We start from the raw sequence: 22,866 nt of genomic DNA on the forward strand, positions 1-22,866 counted from the left end.
CAGTTAATTGTTGAATCTTCCTCTTCTATCAAAATGTTTAAGTTAAGACTTAAAAATATTCTAAATCAAGACTCTTAAACCTTTATTTTACAGTATGTTAGATGTGGATTATTACCCTACAAACTATCATGTTTTTGTTTTTTGCATTCCCTGCTCATGTTTGCTTTCTTATTGTCTGTTGTTAAAGCTTCTAGTTTATTTTGTGAATACCAGTATTATTGTTGTTGTTGATTTATTTGTCAATTCTTTTATTTCCATGGGGAGGAGGTGCTTTTTATAAGCCCGTACAGGGTTTTTTAACTTCTCCCGCACATTTTACTTTTGTCTGTTAATTGTTGTTTTTGTTTTTCTCTTTTATGGTGCAAATAAAAAAAAAAAGTAAAGTAAAAAGTAAATCCTAACGGTCTGGGCTGAGAGGTGTGGACTTTTTTTTGTTTCTTTTCTCAAGTCCACAGTCCCATACACCACGCACTTTATACCTCTACTCTGCACCTTATAACTGTGACACTTGCACTTTACTTTAATCTGCTGCTACGACTATAACTTATGAATGTAAACTGTGAAATATTGTTATGTGGTTGGTTGTATTATTGTTGTATAGGTTATATTATTGTATTTCATAACTGAACACTGTATTGCTCTTAACTTGCCTGTTTTTAGATCCTAGCCAGGGGGACTGCCAATGGGAATTAGCAAATAGGCTACAGTTCGGTGCATCTGACTTTATTTTTTAAACGCATAATGATGTACACTGTCCCTCCTCATCAAATAAATAAATGAAATGAAATGACTGGTGTTTCTACGAGCAAGGCAGCAGTAACAGCAGTAACAGCATCTCTCAGTCTCCTGCTGACGGCTTCATTCTACGCCTTTCTGAGGGCTGAAGGGACGATATCACGTCCTTATCTGAGACTCGTCAGCAGCTGACGACGGACAATTCAACACCTGCCGTCAAGACAACGGACGCCGGCGTGGCGTCAGCAGATCTACTCCGGCCACAGCGTTCCAGCAGACTCAGAAAAGCTTTGACAAAATCAAAACAAAGATTACGTTTTACATGCAGTCAAAATTCGGGTTAAGGTCAATATTCCGGTTACTGAAACATTGGGAATAATCTGTTTCCATGCGTGAGCAAACAGGGTTATCCCTGTATACATGCAGTGTGAAACCAGCAGCAGTGTACGTGTACGTGCGCCTCAGTCGTGTGCGAGATGTTTTCCTTTGTGTTTTGAAAACAAAGGCAACCCTGATTTAGGAAAAGGGCAGAGCTCGCTGTAAACGCTGGAATCCTAATTTCAAACGCTTCCTCTTACATCACGCTGAAACAATGAGGGACGGAGTAAAGTTGAAGCCAGACTTCTGGAAGGTGAGGTTCAGAACCGAGGGGGGGCAGAGATGCAGCTCGGCCTCTAATCAGCGCAGCTTCCAACAGACCGGGTTGAGGAACTTTAGTGTCCGGAGCAGAGTGGGAACTTTAGTGTCCGGAGCAGAGCCGGTCCCGGTGACGGAGGAGGTGAAGCTGAAGCAGGAACTTTAGAGTCTGGAGCAGAGCGGGAACTTTAGTGTCTGGAGCAGAGCAGGTCCCGGGGGACGGAGGAGGTGAAGCTGAAGCAGCAAACGCCACAACAAGGATCCACAGCTCACCCTCATTCATTTATAAACCTCTCCTTTCTACAATGAGAGGCCTGCAGCCCAGAATACATAATACCAGCATCTGTCATCTGTTACGCTGCAACGTCAGACTTTCAAAAGTGCATACAAAAGTGATGCACCGAAATGAAAAGTTGTGGCCGAAACCGAAAATAATAATAGGAAGTTTGTTCCACCGGTGAGGAGCAGAATAACTGAACGCTGCCTCACCTTCCTTGGCTCTGGTTCTGGAACCACAACAAACTAGTGATGCACCGAAATGAAAAGTTGTGGCCGAAACCGAAAATAATAATAAACACTTGGCCGAATACCGAATAACATACCGAACAATGGTTCTTCGCAGTTTTTCCATTTATTTTGCCAATTTTTTCACCATTGCATAAATCAAATAAAAAACAAAATTAGGCATGCTTTTCAAAGAAAAAAATCTTTTACAAAATTAAATGGTAGAAATATTTTTGGAACAACTTTGATATTATTATTATATTGATTATAACTGACTGCTGAAAAATTGTAACATAGGCCTTAAAACAAAAAAAAGGTGAAAAAGAAGTGGATAAAACAAAATAAAGAAAAAGAAAATCAATCCCTTTCCCATACAAGTATTAATATGGGAAAGGGATTGCTTTTCTTTTTCTTTATTTTGTTTTATCCACTTCTTTTGCGTCATCTAAACACGGTGTTATTACAGGTAATTGTTGTTTTTTTCCCCACTTATTCCACCGAACACAGAGGGTGTTTTTTTTGCTATTTTCCCCCGAACAATTTCGGTTACCGAACATTCGGTGCATCACTAACGGCTTGTAAAACAGTGAACGGGTGCTCCAGTCAGCTGAATGAGGGACTGATCAATCCCTGATGCGTGTGATCAGTCACCACATCAGCAGCATGAGGCTCCACTGACTCATCCGGTGACACGCTCGTGTCAAAGCTGCTCCGCGTGACGCTCTGCTCCGTCGTAGCTGCTCCTGCTGCTCCGTAGGGACAACCACGGGCCCCCGGGGACTAATTAACGTAAAGGATACCGTTAAACCTGAGGACAGGCGGTAATCCAACTACAATAACCCAGAATACTTAAATACATGTGCAAGGCAGTTCATTTAAAAAAGGTTATGAATCCCTGAAGGCAAATTAATTAAGTAATGTGATAATCCCCTGTGATAGCGGCCGTTTGAGCACTGATGTGGAACACACTGTTGAGAAGAACAAAGGTATTTTGCAGACTTTGAACGGCGGTTATTTGGCTCCTGCTGCTGTCTCTCTTTTAAACAAATCTTAACACATGTTATTTATTGCTGAGGTATATCCTGCTTTTAACTTATTTATTTCTATTTATTAGAAACCTTGACCTTGGTTTTTACTAGGGGTGTAACGATACACTAATCTCACGATACGGTACGATACACCATACTGAGGTCACGATAACGATACGATATTATAGCAGTATTTTTTTAACAACCTTGAATGAGGAACATGTGACTGGAAAAAATTGTCTTTTATTTGAAAGACACACAATACAAAACAATACTGTGCGTTTGCCCTATTGTTACAGTTTGTAATGCTTTATAACTGTTTAAGTTTTAAAGAGAAAGCCAGGCCAACCATTTTTCACAAACTGAACTAAAAGTAAATGTCAGGTTTGCATTATGATCTTCAGTTTCATACAAGTACAAATATTTAGCCACAAACTGAATAGTTTCTCTCATGTATGATTTGACTTTTTTCTTTTCCAGAAATTTAACAACTAAAATTAAATAAATAAATAAAAGTAAATAAATACATACAATTTTACATCATAAAAAAGATTGATTCATGCTCACCTTATAAGTGTAAGAGGAGATTTATTTTTGTTAAGAAGGTTATTTTGGTAATTCAGGGTTCATTATTTTATAAATATATTCTTTATATTCTGATGTAAATCAGGGACTATAATGACACTAGTCAGTTTATCTGTAGTGATTAGTCTGTTTTAGATTGGGCGGAGTGATACGCCACAGTACGGCACTAGGTGCTGTGTTGATGTTCTAAAATCCTACACTGTTGAGGGACATTAAAGTACACTGGAACTCAGCAGAAGTTTCCCCGTGTTTATCCTACTCATGACCCGAAAAAGGTTTAATTTAATAAGGTAGGTCTTAACTCTACACCAGCCTTACATAAGTAAAGGTTCTGAGCTCAAAACGATACTAGTTACTTCTGAGCGGAGGAAGATTTTGGTCCGCGGGTCGAGGCGCAGTCGTTACTAGTCAACACAATGGATTAATATTAATAACCCAATATCGCAATACACTTTGTCACCTCCACGACACGTTTCGTGACGTTTTTGTATCGCAAAATTTCGTGGCACGATACATTGTTACACCCCTAGTTTTTACCTCTATTGTTCTTTGCCTTGTGGGCAACATCTACTTTTATCCTGTTCACTGAGCATTTTTATGCCATGTCTGTCTTGTGCTTTTGTAAACCTGTTCATTGTTTTTGTCCTGTGTCAAATTAATGACTGTAAAGATTGTGTGTGAGATGCCTTCTACTACTGCAAAACAAATCTACCTATGGGTATTAATAAAGTCAACTTGAACTTCTTCCAAATCAGACTAACATCTCTGGAAACACAGCAGTAAAGAAGGAACACGGGAACTCACCGACTCGTACAACGATGCCTCGTAACGGACACTCATCCAGACCTCATGCTTATTGACCATTGCAGATTTTTAGTTTTAAGTCTTTCAACTCATATTTGTATGATTCTTATTGATTGTAACCAGTACTGGAGTTGAGGGGGGATGGCATCCCCCCCTGAAATAAACACGGTCCAAATCATCCCCCTGTAAAACTGTCATCCCCCTTTCCATCCCTTATGTCATTTCATCAGTGAATGTGGTTTTACTGCTATTTCAACATTTAGAGTCATCACCAGAAAAATAACACCAGAAAAATAACTTATTTGACAATTTTCACCTGTTTCAAGTAAATTTTTCACTTGAAATAAGTAGGAAAATCTGCCAGTGGAACAAGATTTATCTTCTCATTACTAGCAAAAAAATCTTGTTCCACATACAGATTTTTCTACTTATTTTAAGTGAAAATCTACTTGAAACAGGTGAAAATTGTTGTTTTTTCCAGTGGTGAGTCTTGTTTTAAGTGTAATGAGATTTTTTTACTAAAATGAGACATTTTAACGAGAAATAAGACAAATATTCTTGTTAAGATTTTGAGTTTTTGCAGTGATCCATGTTACTTATCCTGTGAAGGACAGAGTCATATTGATAAGTTCAGAAAAGTGTTTTTTATTGTTGTGTTTTGATGTATTTGATGTAAGCCCAGTGGATATTTAAAGCTTAAATATCTGTCCCCATATGATAAAATCCACCATCCCCCTGATTTTTTTTTACAACTCGAGTACTGATTGTAACAAATAAAAAGCTTAAACACAGCTCTGAACGGGTGTATACACTGATGTGCCAGCTAAGTGATTCCCTCACCGGCTACATACTTTATGCATTAGCTGTTTGTTGAAAATGCTGAACCGGTTGCTGCCGACTCAGCGCCGGCTCTAGGTGTGTGCTCTGGAAACAGAGCAGGCCGTATCAGCTGACCAACTCACAGTCGCCTGTGAATTATTAACAGGATTCGCTCGTAGCGAGGAAACAGGAGCAAGGAGCAGGGAGGGTAAAGTGGGTCAGTGCGGATGGAGAATTAGTCACTGAGCTTGTTTTAGTGGCCGGTCCACACAGCTGAGCTGACATCACCCCACTCAGGAACGGCCCTCTTCCTCCCTCGCTGCAGACAAGCCAAGTTTGTCTCGTCACAGCGAGCGGAGTAAATAACTGTGAAGGATCACTTGGTCGTTTCTAATCCTCATGATTTCTCCGCTGCGTTACGGCGTCTGAGGGGCCTTTTCATGAAAACCTGGGACTGGAATGTGCGGCGCTTATAGAGCGTGTAACGGCCAGGAGGACGTCGGTCCTCGTCCCGCAGGAACTGCAGAGATCAGGCGTGAAAATAACTGTCCTGTCCAGACTGATGTTATTTCTTATTTCTCTCTCCCTCTCTTGCTCAACCCCTTCACTCTCACACCAGATGGATGACGTCACACCAATGTTCAGTTTTTCCCCTCTGTTTAAAGACACATAGGCCCGGTTTCACAGACAAGGCTTATATCAAGCCAGGAGTAGGCCTAAGTCAGACTAGTAAAGCTAGGTAATTTAAGTGGCTTGCATGAGCGTGGCTTATATTTGTCTTAGTTAGTCCCAGACTGTGGAGTCCTGGAGTAAGCTTAAAGCAGAACACCTCATTAGCTTAAGTGGGAGCACAGTCTGTTAGCCTAATGGTGCTCACAAAAACCTGGAATGGAATTGAGGACAGTTTTGCTGGAGGGAATTTTGACACCAAACATGGTTGAAGCTAAAAGAACACACTCAAAGAACTATACTGAGTATGAAAAAAAACTCTACTTAAACAAATTTTGGGAAATCATGCTGTTATTGAAAGTAAAGGGCATAGTGCTGCTGTTGAACATAAGAAGAACAATGCTTGGGCTGCCATTTGCAGTGAATTCAATGCAATTTAAAATGTAACCACACTTTTGTATCTAACGGTGTTCTTTTCCCAGAGGATATTATTCTAACCCTGGTGGAAGAGCCAGTGCACAGTGACTGTGCACCCTCCACATCTGGCATGGCATCCCAGAGAAAAGATGCTGCCAAAACCTTCCAGCAGAGACCAAAAAGGATGTCAATGCATGAAAAGTTAGCCTTAGAAGTTCATGAGCAGAAAATGAAATATCTGAAAGAAGAGCATGACATGAAAATGAGAATTCTACAGGTCGAATTGGATATGAAATTAGAAGAGAGTTGTTCAAAGAAAGATGCATGAGATAGCTATGTAATGTAATGAAATACACTTGACAAGAGTGTGAGTATTGTAGTCACCACAACCTAAATTTTAGGACAGCCTTGGTTGAGTTTCTCATTAAATTTTTCAGCACACTATTGCACTGCAATATTGCACTGCAATGTGAAATCAGCTCTGAGTGCAAGTCCTCGTTGGACTGGCATGGGCACATCTGAATCATTCTGGTCTTCCATTGGAGGGTCAGGACAATTATACTGCTTTAGGTAGTTGTACAGCTTCAGGTAGTTGTGCAGCACAGCTGTAGCAATGATCACCTTGCAGCATCTTCTTGGCTCAAAATGAAGTGTATTGCATAAACACTGGAATTGATTTGTCCACACCCCAAGCATACGCTCGACCATCCCTCTAGTGCGAATATGAGCTTTGTTATATCTTTGCTGCTCAGTTGTTGTGGGATGTGGCCAAGGTGTGAATAAATAGGAACTCTGCACATATGCACTGTCACCAATTAGTATTCCGCTATGTTGCCCTCTCTCAAACTGAGCACACAATGAAGAGTTGTGAAAAATCCTTGAGTCATGTGTTGCTCCCTTCAAACGGGCGACAATGTTTGAAAACTCTAAATTGGGAGTGCATACAGCCTGAACATTGATGGAAAACCAGTTCTTACGGTTCCTGTACTCCTCAGCATCATGAGTTGATGGACACTTGATTTCAACATGACATCCATCGATACAGCCAATCACTCCTGGGAAGTTCCCATATTCGTAGAATCACGATTTATAGTTGGTTTGCTTAGCAGCATCAGGGAACTTAATGTACAGATTTCTCAGTTCACAAATGGCACTGCAGACATTGTGAACTATTCTAAACACTGTTGCTTTGCTGACACCACACAAATCACCAGTTTCACGATGAAAGGTTCCAGATGCCAAGAATCTCAAAGTGATCAGAACTTGGAGAGAACTGGGTACAGGCCTTCCTCTTTGAGACATGGAGGAAAGTCTAGGCTCAAGCAAAGTAATTATCTCCAGTACATCTTCTTTGTACATACGAAAGCGGTTTCGGAAAGTTATTTCATCAAACTGATTCAATGGATTACTCCTATCCACAAGTATTTGTCTGGCTGGCCTCTGTAGCGAATATTGGTCTTCATTTAGATATTCCAAATACTCCATGCTCCCAAAACATCTGTGCTCCCTTTCACAAACAGTACTAAGCTGAAGTTAAACCTGCCTCTTTGCAGGATTAATATAAACTTAAATTTAGTCCTAGAGTAGCTCTAATCCACCCTTTTGCAATTGGCTTTGTTTAATCCAGAACAGACTAAATCTATGACTATTTTAAGATATGTCTGTGCAAGTGACTTAAAGTTAAGGCAGCTCAAACAGCATTTTAGTCTGAGACTAGGCTTAAGCCTTGTCTGTGAAACCGGGCCATAGCATATCAAAACACAGCTAAGCATGTGATACAGATCAGTAGGGCTGGGTGTAGCCTAGGACATCACGACACTTGAGTCACGATACGATACAATATTGAGATGTTAAACATAGTTGGCTGAAAACTGTAAAAGGCTTTATGCATCTTAAAATCTGAGTTGCAGATTCTCGTGATAATTCATGGGACAATATGAGTCAAAACAATGTAATTCTAATTATCCATGTTGTTTTATTGTAACTATATAAGCTAAGGTTACAACATATTTGCATATGTTTTTCACATTATCCATATAATTTAAGCCCATGTACACAATAAAGTCTGGATTTACAATCCCTCGAATATCGATATCGGTCAGCAAAGTATCGTGATATAGAGGGAATGCGCATGACGTCACAGATGCAACTTCACAGCGTGTTACGCCCACTGAGTGTCAGAAAGACTGAGTGTCAGAAAGACTGAGTGTCAGAAAGACTGAGTGGCAGCGTAAACTTTCAGTTTGAGCAACTGGAAAACATCTAAAATGGGAAAGAACTGTTGTGCGATCGACTGGACTCATAAATTTAGCAAGAAATCAGAGTTATTGTTTTACAGACTGACGAAAAATAAGCTTAAGAGACAAATGGATCACTGCAATTCCCAGAAACAACTGGGTTCCAGGCACCCCCCCCACGGATCAGGATGTGTTCTTTTTGAACCCAACACCCCATAATGAGCTCATCAATTTGCATAACATGATTACTGGGTATGTATATCTTTGCTAAATTGAAAATCCAGTTCAATCTGGAGGAAAGTACTTCCTACATTCCTACATACATATATGGACAGCAGCTGCAGCGTGCGTGTGCGTGTGCGTGTGTGTGTGTGTGTGTGTGTGTGTGTGGTATCTTACCCCAGACCGCAGGTCTTTGAGTGTGTGTGTGAGGATGATGTTGAAGACGGCGTGCGACCGACTGCTCTCCTCGTTCATGTTGGTGGCAGCGACGGTGCGGGACTTGTTCCCCTCCGACATCAGAGACTCGATGTCCTGATAAATAAATCAATTAATTAATAATATTTCACCTACAGTCTGCAGGATTCATCAGGTTGCTTTCCACCCAACTCCACCGAGATGCTGGTGATTTACGCTTCCACAGTGAACCCTGCGTCGTGAGGGCGCCGGGTCTCGTCCCAGGACGGTGATTAGGTGCCACATCGACAGAGGTGTCTTCAGTATTCACATTCATTACTCAGGTAGAAGTATAGATACTAGAGTTTAAAAATACTCCTGTAGAAGTTGAAGTATCAACTCAAGTTTTTACTCAAATAAAAGTATAAAAGTACTGGTTTCAAAACTACTTAAAGTATAAAAGTAAAAGTAATGTAAGGGGGAAAAAAGCCATTAAGGACAAAAGCCATTGAAAATGAATGTATCTTAGTATAATGTAAATATATTAAAGAAGCATATATGTGTACTATTGAGCATTAACATGTGTTAATATAAATATATTAAAGAAGCATATATGTGTACTATTGAGCATTAACATGTGTTTCAGAGAGCAGCAGATATGATGACTAGTTGCCTATAAGTATTGTAATGGTGCAAAAAGTCAAACTTCAGAGGCATGTTATCATTTATCCTAACCTTTATTGGAATGTACATCCAAGTTTAGTTGCAGGAATCTGAGGGAACGGATGTAAGAACAAAACTGGACAAGAACATCTGAAACAACCACAACCAAATTCACTCTATCCGGATGGAGCAATTTAACTGGATAGTTTTTATTAAAGGCCCAAATGAAATAGAGTAACGAGGCTGTTTTTAAAATGTAAGGAGTAAAAAGTACAGATAATTGCATGAAAATGTAAGGAGTAAAAGTAAAAAGTCGTCTGAAAAACTTTCTTTCTTTCAGGCTCATTTCTTTCTCTCTTTCTTTTTATCATTTTTACAGCGAGATCACAAATTCTTACCGTGGGGAATTATCTGGACGGTATATCGTTAACGGTAAAATATCACCCATTCCTACTGGTTACATCCAGTTTCCTTCCTAATGAACTACCTCCTCTTCATGTTCAAGCTGGATGAAATGGTAGATTCTGTAATGTCAGTAAAAGTGACTGTTTTTCAACACTTATCAGCTCTGAGATATGATTCATGTGCTTTGTTGTCGTGTCAGAGCCACATAAAGGTAAACAAAGAAGCTCAGGAATGCAAGCAGCAGATAAGAACCCACATCAGCACCTAACGGCAGAACCGTATCTACGACAGAGCTCCTGTGTGTGGGATGTGTGAGGAGCTGCTGTGTAGAAATATAAATCTGGCTTTAAATCAGTCAGAATATGATGGAGGATGTGGTGCAGGAGCACGTGATGTACGTGTATGTGATGGATGTGATGGATGTCAGCACCTTGTAGCAGGCCACCGCCAGGCGAGACAGGCCGTCCACGTAAGGACCCAGGACTTTATGCTCCCTCACCTTCAGAGTCTGTCGACCCCTGGACACACAAACACAAGGTTTAAATTACAGGCTGGTTCAGTTCATGACGACGTTATCAGCCCACGATAGGGATGGGCGGTATGGACTAAAAAATGTATCACGATGATTTCTGGCATTTATCCTGATAACGATAAAAATGACGATAAAGAAATACCAATTCAACTCCATCTTTTTAACTATAAATCTATCTCGCTCTCAGTTCCGCCATGTTTGTTACACAAAAACGACATCAATGGGAATGTATCCTTTTTTCTTCCTTCCTTCCTCCCGGCTCCTTCCTTCCTTATTTCCTTATTTCCTTATTTCCTTCCTTATTTCCTTCCTTCCTTCCTTCCTTCCTTCCTTCCTTCCTTCCTTCCTTCCTTCCTTCCTTCCTTCCTTCCTTCCTTCCTTCCTTCCTTCCTTCCTTCCTTCCTTCCGGCTCGCTCGCTCCTTCCTTCCTTCCGGCTCGCTCCTTCCTTCCGGCTCGCTCGCTCGCTCGCTCGCTCGCTCGCTCCTTCCTTCCTTCAGGCTCGCTCGCTCGCTCGCTCCTTCCTTCCTTCCTTCAGGCTCGCTCGCTCGCTCCTTCCTTCCTTCAGGCTCGCTCGCTCGCTCCTTCCTTCCTTCAGGCTCGCTCGCTCGCTCCTTCCTTCCTTCAGGCTCGCTCGCTCGCTCCTTCCTTCCTTCAGGCTCGCTCGCTCGCTCCTTCCTTCCTTCAGGCTCGCTCGCTCGCTCCTTCCTTCCTTCAGGCTCGCTCGCTCGCTCCTTCCTTCCTTCAGGCTCGCTCGCTCGCTCCTTCCTTCCTTCCTTCCTTCAGGCTCGCTCGCTCGCTCCTTCCTTCCTTCCTTCCTTCAGGCTCGCTCGCTCGCTCCTTCCTTCCTTCCTTCCTTCAGGCTCGCTCGCTCGCTCCTTCCTTCCTTCCTTCCTTCAGGCTCGCTCGCTCGCTCCTTCCTTCCTTCCTTCCTTCAGGCTCGCTCGCTCGCTCCTTCCTTCAGGCTCGCTCGCTCGCTCCTTCCTTCCTTCCTTCAGGCTCGCTCGCTCCTTCCTTCATTCAGGCTCGCTCGCTCGCTTCCTTCCTTCCTTCAGGCTCGCTCGCTTCCTTCCTTCAGGCTCGCTCCCTCCCTCCCTCCCTCCCTCCCTCCCTCCCTCCCTCCCTCCCTCCCTCCCTCCCTCCCTCCCTCCCTCCCTTCCTTCCTTCCTTCCTTCCTTCCTTCCTTCCTTCCTTCCTTCCTTCCTTCCTTCCTTCCTTCCTTCCTTCCTTCCTTCCTTCCTTCCTTCCTTCCTTCCTTCCTTCCTTCCTTCCTTCCTTCCTTCCTTCCTTCCTTCCTTCCTTCCTTCCTTCCTTCCTTCCTTCCTTCCTTCCTTCCTTCCTTCCTTCCTTCCTTCCTTCCTTCCTTCCTTCCTTCCTTCCTTCCTTCCTTCCTTCCTTCCTTCCTTCCTTCCTTCCTTCCTTCCTTCCTTCCCGTTGTGCGTGGATTTAACACAGAACCATAAATCAGCTTTACATAAAAACGTCATCAACGGGAATTTATCGTTTTTACCGTGAGATGACAAATTCTTACTGTGGGGAATTTTTTTGACGGTAAATTGGTAACGGTAAAATATCTCCCATTCCTAGCCCACGGCTCTGAAACCCTGATTCCATCACACTCCAGGCCTGAGAACTTCATCATTTTGTGATCCACGGCCAAAGCGCGTATGGATGTCAGATGGCGTGCTCCTCTCCGGCCTGTTTTACTGGGGTCAAAGGTCGTGCACCGAGGAGGAGTTAAAGGTTACGGTGTCTGGGGCAGCAGGCGCTGGCCTGCCGTCCTGATTTACTGCCGACCTGCTGGACATTAACTGGTTATTGCAGGGCAGGCGGCCGCTCCGTTTACCCGCTGACCGCTGCACACGACAGCAGCCAGCTCAAACCCCACCCAGCCCATCGGGTTCATCTGCTGATCCGAGACATTACCAGCTCAGTAAATAGGCGTTGAAAAAGGTGTTGAAAAAATCGATTTCCCAATTCTAAATCGATTCTCATATTAATTCCTAAAAATCGATTCATATGTCTAAAGATCGATTTAAAAAAAAAAAAAAAAAAAATTTGGGGTGGGGGGGGGGTTTCTCTTTTTTTTTCTTTTATTTATTTATGTTTTTTTTTTTCATCATTACATTATAACTTTTTTTTTTTTTTTGTTTATGCCCAAATAAGGAATGTTTTGTTGGACACGAGAATAACTGGTGCCATGTTTTAGCCTTTAAATATGTTTAAAGTTATGAAAACATTAAAGTTTTCAGTTATAATTGCATAAATTGTCTATTTTTCATTACTTTATATACTGTCTTGGGGTTACATTTGCATAAAATGCTAAAAACCAAATTCTCAAAAATTTAAAACCAAAAAAGACCAAAAATGGAAAAAATAAAAACAGAATGTGGAAAAAATAAAACCGATTTCATCCGTCTCTGTTTCCTCCCTGGATCTGTTTGGTAATTCTGCCCCACGATGTTTCTGAAAGCAGTTCTATCAGCATTCTGGGAGCTGATTGGTCCTTACAGCATCATTAGCTGCAATACTTGCTGTTGAATCTCAATATAATACTAGTATTAATATTTTGCAGAACTACAGTCATATAATTCATGCAACAGATCAAAAAACAGTTTTAATAACACTAACCCAAATCAATATCGGAATCGAATCAAATCGGATCGAATCAAATCTTGATAATCGATTCTGAATCTTAAGAATCGGAGAAGAAGAAGATCCATCTTTGGATCCACTTTCCTACATACACGTGGGAAAGAAAACCCAATGTGTTGTGGAAAAAGAAAAAGATGGGGAGAAATGCGGAAAAATACATTTGTTGTAAACTCAAATTAGAGTCTTCTGTATCTGGAATGAATGTATTCTTGAGTCTGTAAGGTAACAATAATATAATAATGAGATAACCTGGTTTGAATTGTAAAATGGGTTTGGCTAAATACAATCGTTGACTAAAACTAGACTAAAATGGTCCTGGACAATTCTGACTAAAATGCTCAGACTTTTAGTCGACTGAAACTTGACACGACTAAAAGGAGAATGAACGTGAATAAAACTAATAAAAACTAAAATGATAGCTTGACCCAAAGACTAGACTCAAACTAAAACTGAAACAGGCTGACAGAAACAACACTACACAGGCCACTGGTGGTAAATCAAAGAGCACAAACGCTGTTGGAGGTTGTTGAAGTGGAGGTTAACGCCCGGTAACACCCCGGTAACCCGGTAACCCAACACCACCTGTTGCTGCTTCCATGGCCTGCATGCGGATGCAGAGGAAACGTCCCAAAGGAAACGACACAGCCTTCAAACTCAAAACTCTACTGCTTTCATCCAGCGTGACTCAAAGTGTTTTCTAGAACTGTAATCTCCAGCAAAGTCCGAAGAAACGATGGATATAAAAAGCCGTCCGTCCTGAGTTACGTACCCTTTGGGGTCCAACAGATCCCGGACCTTCTCGTTGTAGATCTCCATGAAGGAAACCTCCACGGTGAAGCTTTCCTGCTCCCGCTGCTCCTTCTGGGTGCGTTCAAACAGAGCGCTGCAGAGCCGGGGGATCAGGCCCGGCTGGTCCCCGGAACCCATCATGGTGTACGACTTCCCTGAGCCTGGAGAGACCCGCCACAGAGATTTAGAGCAACTGGCACAATTTCAATACAACATTATTACGAAGGGGAAAAACCCATCTCTTATACCAGGGGTGTCAAATGTGCGGCCCAAGAGAGATTTTCATGCGGCCCGTGAGAAGTTTCCAACGCAAAAAACCGAAATGTTAATTTACTAAAAAGGAAGGCATAAATAATTGCCCTGAATCGCAGCATATCTGATAATATATTTCTTCTACAAATCCATCGTTATTCCACAAAGAGAGAAGTTTGACATTTTTTTAGTTTTCTAGAATGCATTTGCCGATTTTATTTATTTGTAGACGGTCGTTTATTTTTATTAACTGACTACTATTATATATTTTCGCAGGAAAAATATCACTGCTAAAAAAAGATGATAGAAGATATTTATTCGGAGAATTTTAGTTTTGAATACGAGGATAGTGACAAAGTCAAACAGTTAAAAAAGAAGTGCTGACTTTTTCGGCACACTGGCGTAAATATCCGCGCCAATTTTTAAAAATAAATACACTTAATTGTACTGGAAAAATCTCTCAATCACAAAGAAACACTCTCGGATGTAATAAGAAAGATTTTGCTTTTAATTAAATTTCCTATAAAAAAGCGAAATATAAAAAAACATACTTGTTTCTGTTTATGTTTGTAAAATGATATTAAAAGTATCTTACATAATTTGAAAAAAAAAAATAGAAATTTCAACAAAGTGCATATTTCCTTTACAGTTAGCTAAACTGATATTGGATTAGATAACAATAGTAAAAAAAAAAAGAATAAGAGTTGCAGCTCCTTGCTATTAACATGATTTATCAGTTTCAACATGGATGATGAAATACTTTGAAAATAAGCTGACATTCTTACTTTGATACATCTTTCCAACAAATGATGCTTCTGTAAACATCATTTGACAGATCATTGGACTGAAACTGGTGAAGCTGTGCGGTTAAGTGGCCATGTGTTTTGATGTAAATTACCGGTTTGTCCGTAAGCGAAGATGCAGGCGTTGTAGCCCTGGAAGGCGTTGTGGAGAAGACTTTCCCCAAGGCACTGGAACACGACCTCCTGACCTGCAGCCGCCACACACAACCGTTTCATGAAACTGTGCTTGAACATCTTGTTATGGGACTTTCTGTCATTTCTGTTCATAAACTGACCTGCAAATCTTTCCTTGTCCGTCTCGTCCATGGACCAGAAGCAATAATCGTAGGCAAAGACCTGGAGAAACGTGATGTAAACAGCAGGAGAAATGAGACACGCAGGAAGTCTGGCTACAACCAAGCAGCAAACCTCGGAAACCCCCGAAACAATTAAAATAAAACCATAGCCAACATTAAAATGCTAAACAAAGCTTGACACCCATCAGAGACTCATCAAAAAAGCCCAATGTACGACAAAAAAAACGTTTTGGTCTCTATGATTCTTTTCAAGTTCACAAAAACTGGGTATCAATCAAAGTTTGGACATTTTCAACCCATTTCAAATTGTAGGTTTAACATTTTGTACAATTAATGTAACACGAGTCTAAACTGCCCTTGGATTTTGTGTCAGATGTTTTGCTTCCACATCACTCTTGGCTTGAAAATAAACAGATGTTCAATGTTTGTTGAGGCATGACACACAAAAAAATAAAAAATGCTGCCCAAACATGCTTGTTTTGTTTTCCGAAGTACAAATAACTACAACTTTGGCACTTACTCAATGGTATTTGTTGGACTGGATGGAAATAGGAGAATTTCAGACACCACTCCCACACACACTAGTGTACCGCGACACAGTTGAAAAACACTGCTGCAGGCTACGTTACACATGGCTGCACTAAACAGCTCCCTGTTTAAGTTGAAGAACTCTTCTAGTATTTACATCTCTATAGATCAGTACATGTTTAAAACACTGTTTTTATTAACGTTTTCCATATTTTCACATACCGTATTTTCCATATATAAGGCGCACCGCATTATAAGGTGCACTAAATATATGGTAAAATACCGTACTATAGTGGCTGGGGTTGAGTTACGTATCTACCTGATGGAGCTGCGCTACAGGAAATGCTACAAAAAAAAACAAGAAGAAAAATACCGTATGTAAAACTTTATTAACAAAATAAAAAACAGCTTTGCTCCGTCTCGTCAAAGACTCCATTATGCGACGCATTCAGCGTCGCTGCTGTTGTCTTGAACGTCTAAGACGATTTCTGATGTTTTTAGCGCCATTATTTCGGCGACACCAACTACATTACCCACAATCCCCCTGACTACAGTAACAGAAATTACCGTAATGATCATATATAAGGCGCACTGCCGGTTTTTGAGAAAATTAAAGGCTTTTAGGTGCGCCTTATAGTGCAGAAAATACGGTATATAAAGTACATTCAGTACAATTCCAGGCAATGATAACAATTAAACACTCTTGCAGACAGAATTATCAGATATCCAAGTCATATGATCAGATAGATGAATAATAAAACAAAAGAACAAAAACCAATCACACACCCCCAAAAAAAAAAAAAAAACTAGAAATAAAACAAAACAGCTCTCAGACAAAATAAACTGCAATCAGGTTTTCCAAAAAATATTTAAGTGTCAGGGTACCTACACATCTTTAACAGAAATAAATGGTCCCCAAACCTTCTCAAACAAGTCCTGCCTCCCTTTCAGCATATATGTGATTTTTTTTCCAAAGGAAAAGCTGCCAACATCGGTCTAACCCAGAATGTAACACTCAGCCTACTGGTTTTCTTCCAAAAAAGTGTAATTGTTTTTTTTTATTATTTTTTTTGCATGCAATAGATCAGTACATGTTACAGTTGTCTGTACGGCTGCACAGTTCTCACAGACGGCTGGAGGAAACGCAGCAGTGTCTTTGTTTAACAAACTAAAACTGTGGAATTAGCTCTGTGGTGAAAACATCAATACGTGTTTGTGTATGTGCTGTTACCTTGGACTGGTTTCTGATGGTGTCGAGGGGGTCAAGGTCCGCAGGAGCATGTGGAAAAAAGACAGATGACATTTAGTGCAACATCATAGGACTGCAATGTGTTGGAAACATCTGGAACCACTGCTTACAGACTGTTTTCTGCAGCCACAACTGTTACCATTGGGTATACAGGACTGTCTCAGAAAATTAGAATATTGTGATAAAGTCCTTTATTTTCTGTAATGCAATTAGAAAAACAAAAGTGTCATACATTCTGGATTCATTACAAATCAACTGAAATATTGCAAGCCTTTTATTATTTTAATATTGCTGATTATGGCTTACAGTTTAAGATTAAGATTCCCAGAATATTCGAATTTTTTGAGATAGGATATTTGAGTTTTCTTAAGCTGTAAGCCATGATCAGCAATATTAAAATAATAAAAGGCTTGCAATATTTCAGTTGATTTGTAATGAATCCAGAACGTATGACATTTTTGCATTACAGAAAATAAAAGGACTTTATCACAATATTCTAATTTTCTGAGACAGTCCTGTATGTAACCTTATTTGACCCTTAGCGACCTCTCAGGCCATTTAATGTGGTGTTTATTGGGTTTATGGGCCCAATAAACACCAAACAATTGAGGTGCAAAAAACCTGCTATAAAATATCAAACATCAAAAAATATTCTGCAAAAATGTCTTAAACCACTTCAACTCTGCTTCAATCTACAAAATAATCATTACATTTCAAGATTTCATACCTTTAAGTGTCAGTTTAATTGTCAGTTTGAATACATGATGCCACTTATTTTATATATTAAAAATGTATAAATATAAAATAAGTTTTTTATCCTTTAATAAATTAATTGTAGAGGGACAGGACATTGCAGGTAATTTGAGTATTGGATATTTAAAAAAAACATATCAGCAGGATTGATTTAATTTAATTAGTATTTTTATTGGGGGTCATTTAAAATATTGCACTCTTTCTTGACCTTTGAACCAAACATGTGCCAACAATATTACACAAAAATGACCAATGAAAGGTAATTAGTGTTACTGCTAATCTTTGACATGTCCAAAGCTCCACAACGGCACACCCTTCCAGCATGCTAAATCCCTCATATTTAGTGTTGTTTAAAAAAAAATAAAAAGACAAAAAAACAAAAAACAAACATGTCATAAACTATTTAAACTGGCATTTAAAGCGTTCAAATAATGAGAATTGTTGAACATGTGGTAGTTTTGAGCAGAACTAAAGGGGTTTAAGAGATTTATTTATGCAGAAAACAGTAGAAATTCCACAGAGACCAGTCTGACTGGACCCGATGGCATCTGTGGGAACAAATCCCAGTCCACAGAGACTCCACGCCACGATCACGGGGCCGGAATAATCTCTCACCAACATGCCAGTACCACAGACTGGTACCGGGATCGGTTCGGAGACCAAATATGCAACTCTTTGTTGTATTCTAGTGATGCACCGAAATGAAAAACTGTGGCCGAAACCGAAAATAATAATAATAAACACTTGGCCGAATACCGAATAACATACCGAACAAGGGTTCTTCGCAGTTTTTCCATTTATTTTGCCAATTTTTTCACCATTGCATAAATCAAATAAATGTGCTTTAGGCATGCTTTGCAAAGAAAAAAATCTTTTACAAAATTAAAAAGGTAGAAATATTTTTGGAACATGAAAAACTGGCCATCTTTGAGCTTACCTTAGGCCTATAACTGACTGCTGAAAAATTGTAACATAGGCCTTAAAACAAAAAAAAATGCATTAAAGTGCATTGTAAAAAAAGTGAAAAAGAAGTGGATAAAACAAAATAAAGAAAAAGAAAACCAATCCCTTTCCCGTACAAGTATTAATATGGGAAAGGGATTGCTTTTCTTTTTCTTTATTTTGTTTTATCCACTTTTGCGTCATCTAAACACGCCGTTATTACAGGTAATTGTTGTTTTTCCCCCCACTTATTCCACTGAATACGTTTTTTTGCTATTTTTGGCCAAACAATTTCGGTTACCGAACATTTGTATTATTTTGGCCTTAAAACTACTTGATGGTGATGCAATGTTGGAAGGGTGCAACTGGTCTGCAAAAAAACAAACAAAAAAAAAAAGAAAAAGAAATGTATGTAGGTGGGAAATACTGAAACAATCCTTTTTTTTTTTTTTTTTTTTTTTTTTTTTACCTTGTCTGCACACATATTATTGATTGATACCATGACGGTAGAAACCAAAAGTGTATATATGTGCATTATTACTATATGTAATATATACATATATATACGCACACATATGCGTACACATACATAAATATACACATACAAACCATACAAACCCAGTGTTTTTTTTTTTTTTTTTTTTTTTTTTTTTGGGGGGGGGGGAGGGGGTGGGGGGGGGGGGGTGACGACATCCACTGCCAATCCAGGAAGCAGGAACACACGGAGACACACATCAAGCACTGGAAATCTGCAACAAAAAACCACAAACAAAGCACGAAACCGGCACGGAGCCAACCAAAACACGAACAGCAATCGACCCAAATCTTGAGATCTGATCGCAGTCTGAGCTAAGCTATCGCTACCGCTACCTAAACCCAAAAACCAGAGTCAGCATGCAGGTGAACAAGCCAGTGTGTATGTCTATGTGTGTGTGTGTGTATGTATATGATCATGCGTGTGTGCGTGTGTGTGTGTGTGTGTGTGTGTGTGTGTGTGTGTGTGTGTGTGTGTGTGTGTGTGTGTGTGTGCATGTGACTAAATGACTATATGTGTGTATGTGTGTGTGTGTGTGTGTGTGTGTGTGTGTGTGTGTGTGTGTGTGTGTGTGTGTGTGTGTGTGTGTGTGTAATAAACCAAACAAAGCTCCACCTGAAGTGTATCTATAGTGGGGGAGGGGGGGGGAGCGACCCCGCCACCCGCGAGACCAGAGGCCGACAAGGAAGAGCCCGGAACCCAGGCCACCGGCAAACCCCACAGAGGGGAGAAGTAGGAGGGAGGCAACCCACCACCCGCGAGGCCCCCCCCCCCGCCCGGCGGCGGCCGAGGGGGCCCGCGGGCGGGGCCCCCACGGCGCGGAAAGAAGCAGCCAGGGATCCCGCGGCGGCGGACCGCGACCCAGGCAATCCCCGGCCACCCGGTCCGGGCCGGACACGCGGCCAGGAGGCCCTCACCCTTCAGGCCAACGACCCCCACCCGGCAGGGGGCCAGCCTGCCCGGAGAGACAGAGCCGCCCCGGCCGCCGACGCGGGCAGGCGCACCCGTCCCCCACGAAAGTGGCCCTCCAAGACCAGAGGGGCGCCCCGCCGTAGAGGCAGCGGGGGGGACCGGAGACGGGCCCGGAGAGAGGGAACCCCCCAACAAGGCGACACCCGCGCAGGCCCGACAACGGAGGGCCCCAGACCCAGGCATCCCATTCATTCATCCATTCACCTATCCGATACCTATACTAATAATAATATAATATACTATACATAATAATAATAATAATAATACTAATAATAATAATAATAATAATAATAACCATTTTTGTATAATATAATATTGATAAATTATTAAGTTTTTGATGTCCTGCCAATGGAGGCTCAAATCCTCCATGGCAGGACCCTTCCATACCGCATTCTCACCGACACAGACATACAATCACGCACCGTTTCCCCCTCCCCGGGGGGGTCCAGCACCGCCAGAAGGCACCCCAGGCTGCACGGCGGGCCCCGCCAGGCCCGGGTAACCCGACCCACCCGTCCGAGGCCCAGGCCGGTGAGGGAACGCGGGTGATGTGGGACCCCCTCCCGCCCCTTGTGTTGAGTGCATGTGATTAATGCCATAAAAACAGGGAGGAGGGAGGGCCAAGTATCGATTGACACCGACCCCCCCCCCTCCCGAACTACGTGTCCTTGTCAAGTGTATTTATAAAGTGTTGAATGTGCAGTGTCTAGTTTGCTGTTAAAACCGTGAGGCGGGGATTGCCGGGCCACGCGGGACAGTGCCCCCCACGACCCGGACCCCCCGCCTTTCGCCTATGTGCGTATGAATCGTGTAGGGGGGACAAGAGGGGGAGCGGAGGCCGAAGCCAGGAGGCAGGACCAGCAAAGCTGGCCCTGATAAGACACCCGCGTCCCCCCACCGGCCATCCTGAAACTGAAATACTGAAACAATCCTAATGTGAAGCGTGCACGCAGGTTTTCCCAGCAGAATATGTCACGGTAACAAGATCAGCAGTGTTTACTCTCTTAATCAGTCAGAGATAATAATGTTATGGCTAATCGGTTTATCCAACGAGTGGTTTGGAAGGAAAATATTTAGAAAAATATACCGATATAATGATTATATAGCAGTGTTTTTTCATTGCACATCTTTGGCGTGAGGGTCTCCTGAGGGTTGGAGACATCCACAAGGGTTAAAAATATGATTTAGCACATGTCAAGAGCAACCTCTGAGGGGCCTGCTGAGGCTCGGCATGTTTCAGAGTTCACATTGTGTTAACAGCTGAGAGTTGTTCCAGGAAAGTGTGTGTGTGTGTGTGTGTGTGTGTGTGTGTGTGTGTGTGTGTGTGTGTGTGTGTGTGTGTGTGTGTGTGTGTGTGTGTACCGGGGCTGGACAGGAGTTGACACAGGGCTGATAATGCATTGTAGAAACAGACGATGACACAGGATGTTGGTTACTCAGTTAGCGACGCATGCAGGACGTTTTGGAGACGTGTTTGTTTTGGGATGTTTTTTTTTTTCTTTAACATTCTGTTTGTGATGAGAATAGGCCCTGTCCCAATACTCCCACTACCCCTCGTTTTCATCCCTACCCCTAAATTTTGCACGCTCCTGTGAGGGTAGTGGTGTCCCAATTCCTCTTTCCACCTAGGGGGAGTGAAGAAAACTAGTGTAGTGGCTATGAATCTGTCCCTACGGATCGAGGGATTTCCGATCCTCACTAGTTGATCTAGGGACAAAAACATTGAACACTGAATCCCCCCCCCAAAAAAACATGGCGGACATTTCTTATTTTTTAGTGAATAAAATCAATATTTTGAGTTAGTTTCTGCGTAAAAATGCATTTTGATTACATTTCTAGCGAGAAATATATATTTTACTTTCATAATATTCACTCAGTGAATGTATATAATCACTCGTTTGCCCGTTGTTCGCGAAGATCACGCCAGAATAAAGGCTGATTTATGGTCCCGCGTTACACCAACGCTAGGCTACTACGTAAGCTCTGCGTCAATGTTACGCGGCGACGCGCGCCGTACCCTACGCCGTACTAGGGCTGAACGATATGGACAAAATTTCATATCTCGATATTTATGCCAGATATCTCGATATCGATACGATACGATATGACTTCGGTGAAAACCAAGCATTTTTCAGAAAAATAAAAACGTCAGAAATCAAAAGAGTGCAGTTTTATTGATTAGAACTCACTGCCAGTCATCAACATTAACATAAAGTCACTCAATAATAAATAATAATTAAAATATTTTACTGTAGCTCCGCTTTAACGATAAATAACCAATGCAGTTAGAGTTAGAGTTCAGTACATGTTATTGATTATTGATTGGACGCTGCAGCTGAACGGACTGTCACAACATCACTGCAGTTTCATGACGGAGTGAAGACAGATTACAGATTAAACTCATGTTTCACTCCCAGGTTTCATATTTGATTTATTTTCTGTTTCAACAATTAAATATCTAAAAATGTTAACTTTCAATCTGATCAACAAAAGAACCAGAAACAACTTTCTTAATGTATTACTGCGCATGTGCAATCCCCCCATTTGTCCAATCCTTGTTTTTCTCCAACGAATAGAAAATAGAGAAAAGAGTTTTCCACTCGCTGTTTTAATTCCCAATTTCGATTTTCAAACACATCAATGATTTTTTTATTATCAAAACAA

General features: G+C 41.3%; 1 protein-coding gene across 3 annotated transcripts in view; it reads right to left on the reverse strand.

Moving 5' to 3' along the window:
- Positions 1–22,866, reverse strand: part of kif13ba (kinesin family member 13Ba) — a 92,897-nt gene that overhangs the window by 41,945 nt on the left and 28,086 nt on the right. For all 3 annotated transcript variants that reach the window (XM_061747020.1, XM_061747026.1, XM_061747012.1), the window contains exons 4-9: positions 16,983–16,995; positions 15,203–15,263; positions 15,023–15,115; positions 13,853–14,033; positions 10,329–10,416; positions 8,834–8,968 (exon numbers count right to left, since the gene is read on the reverse strand). In XM_061747020.1, the coding sequence (XP_061603004.1) occupies positions 8,834–8,968; positions 10,329–10,416; positions 13,853–14,033; positions 15,023–15,115; positions 15,203–15,263; positions 16,983–16,995 (571 nt within the window). The remainder of the gene's footprint in view (positions 1–8,833; positions 8,969–10,328; positions 10,417–13,852; positions 14,034–15,022; positions 15,116–15,202; positions 15,264–16,982; positions 16,996–22,866) is intronic.

The sequence above is a fragment of the Cololabis saira genome, chromosome 2 (genome assembly GCF_033807715.1).
Source record: "Cololabis saira isolate AMF1-May2022 chromosome 2, fColSai1.1, whole genome shotgun sequence".
NCBI classification, from domain to species: Eukaryota; Metazoa; Chordata; class Actinopteri; order Beloniformes; family Belonidae; genus Cololabis; species Cololabis saira.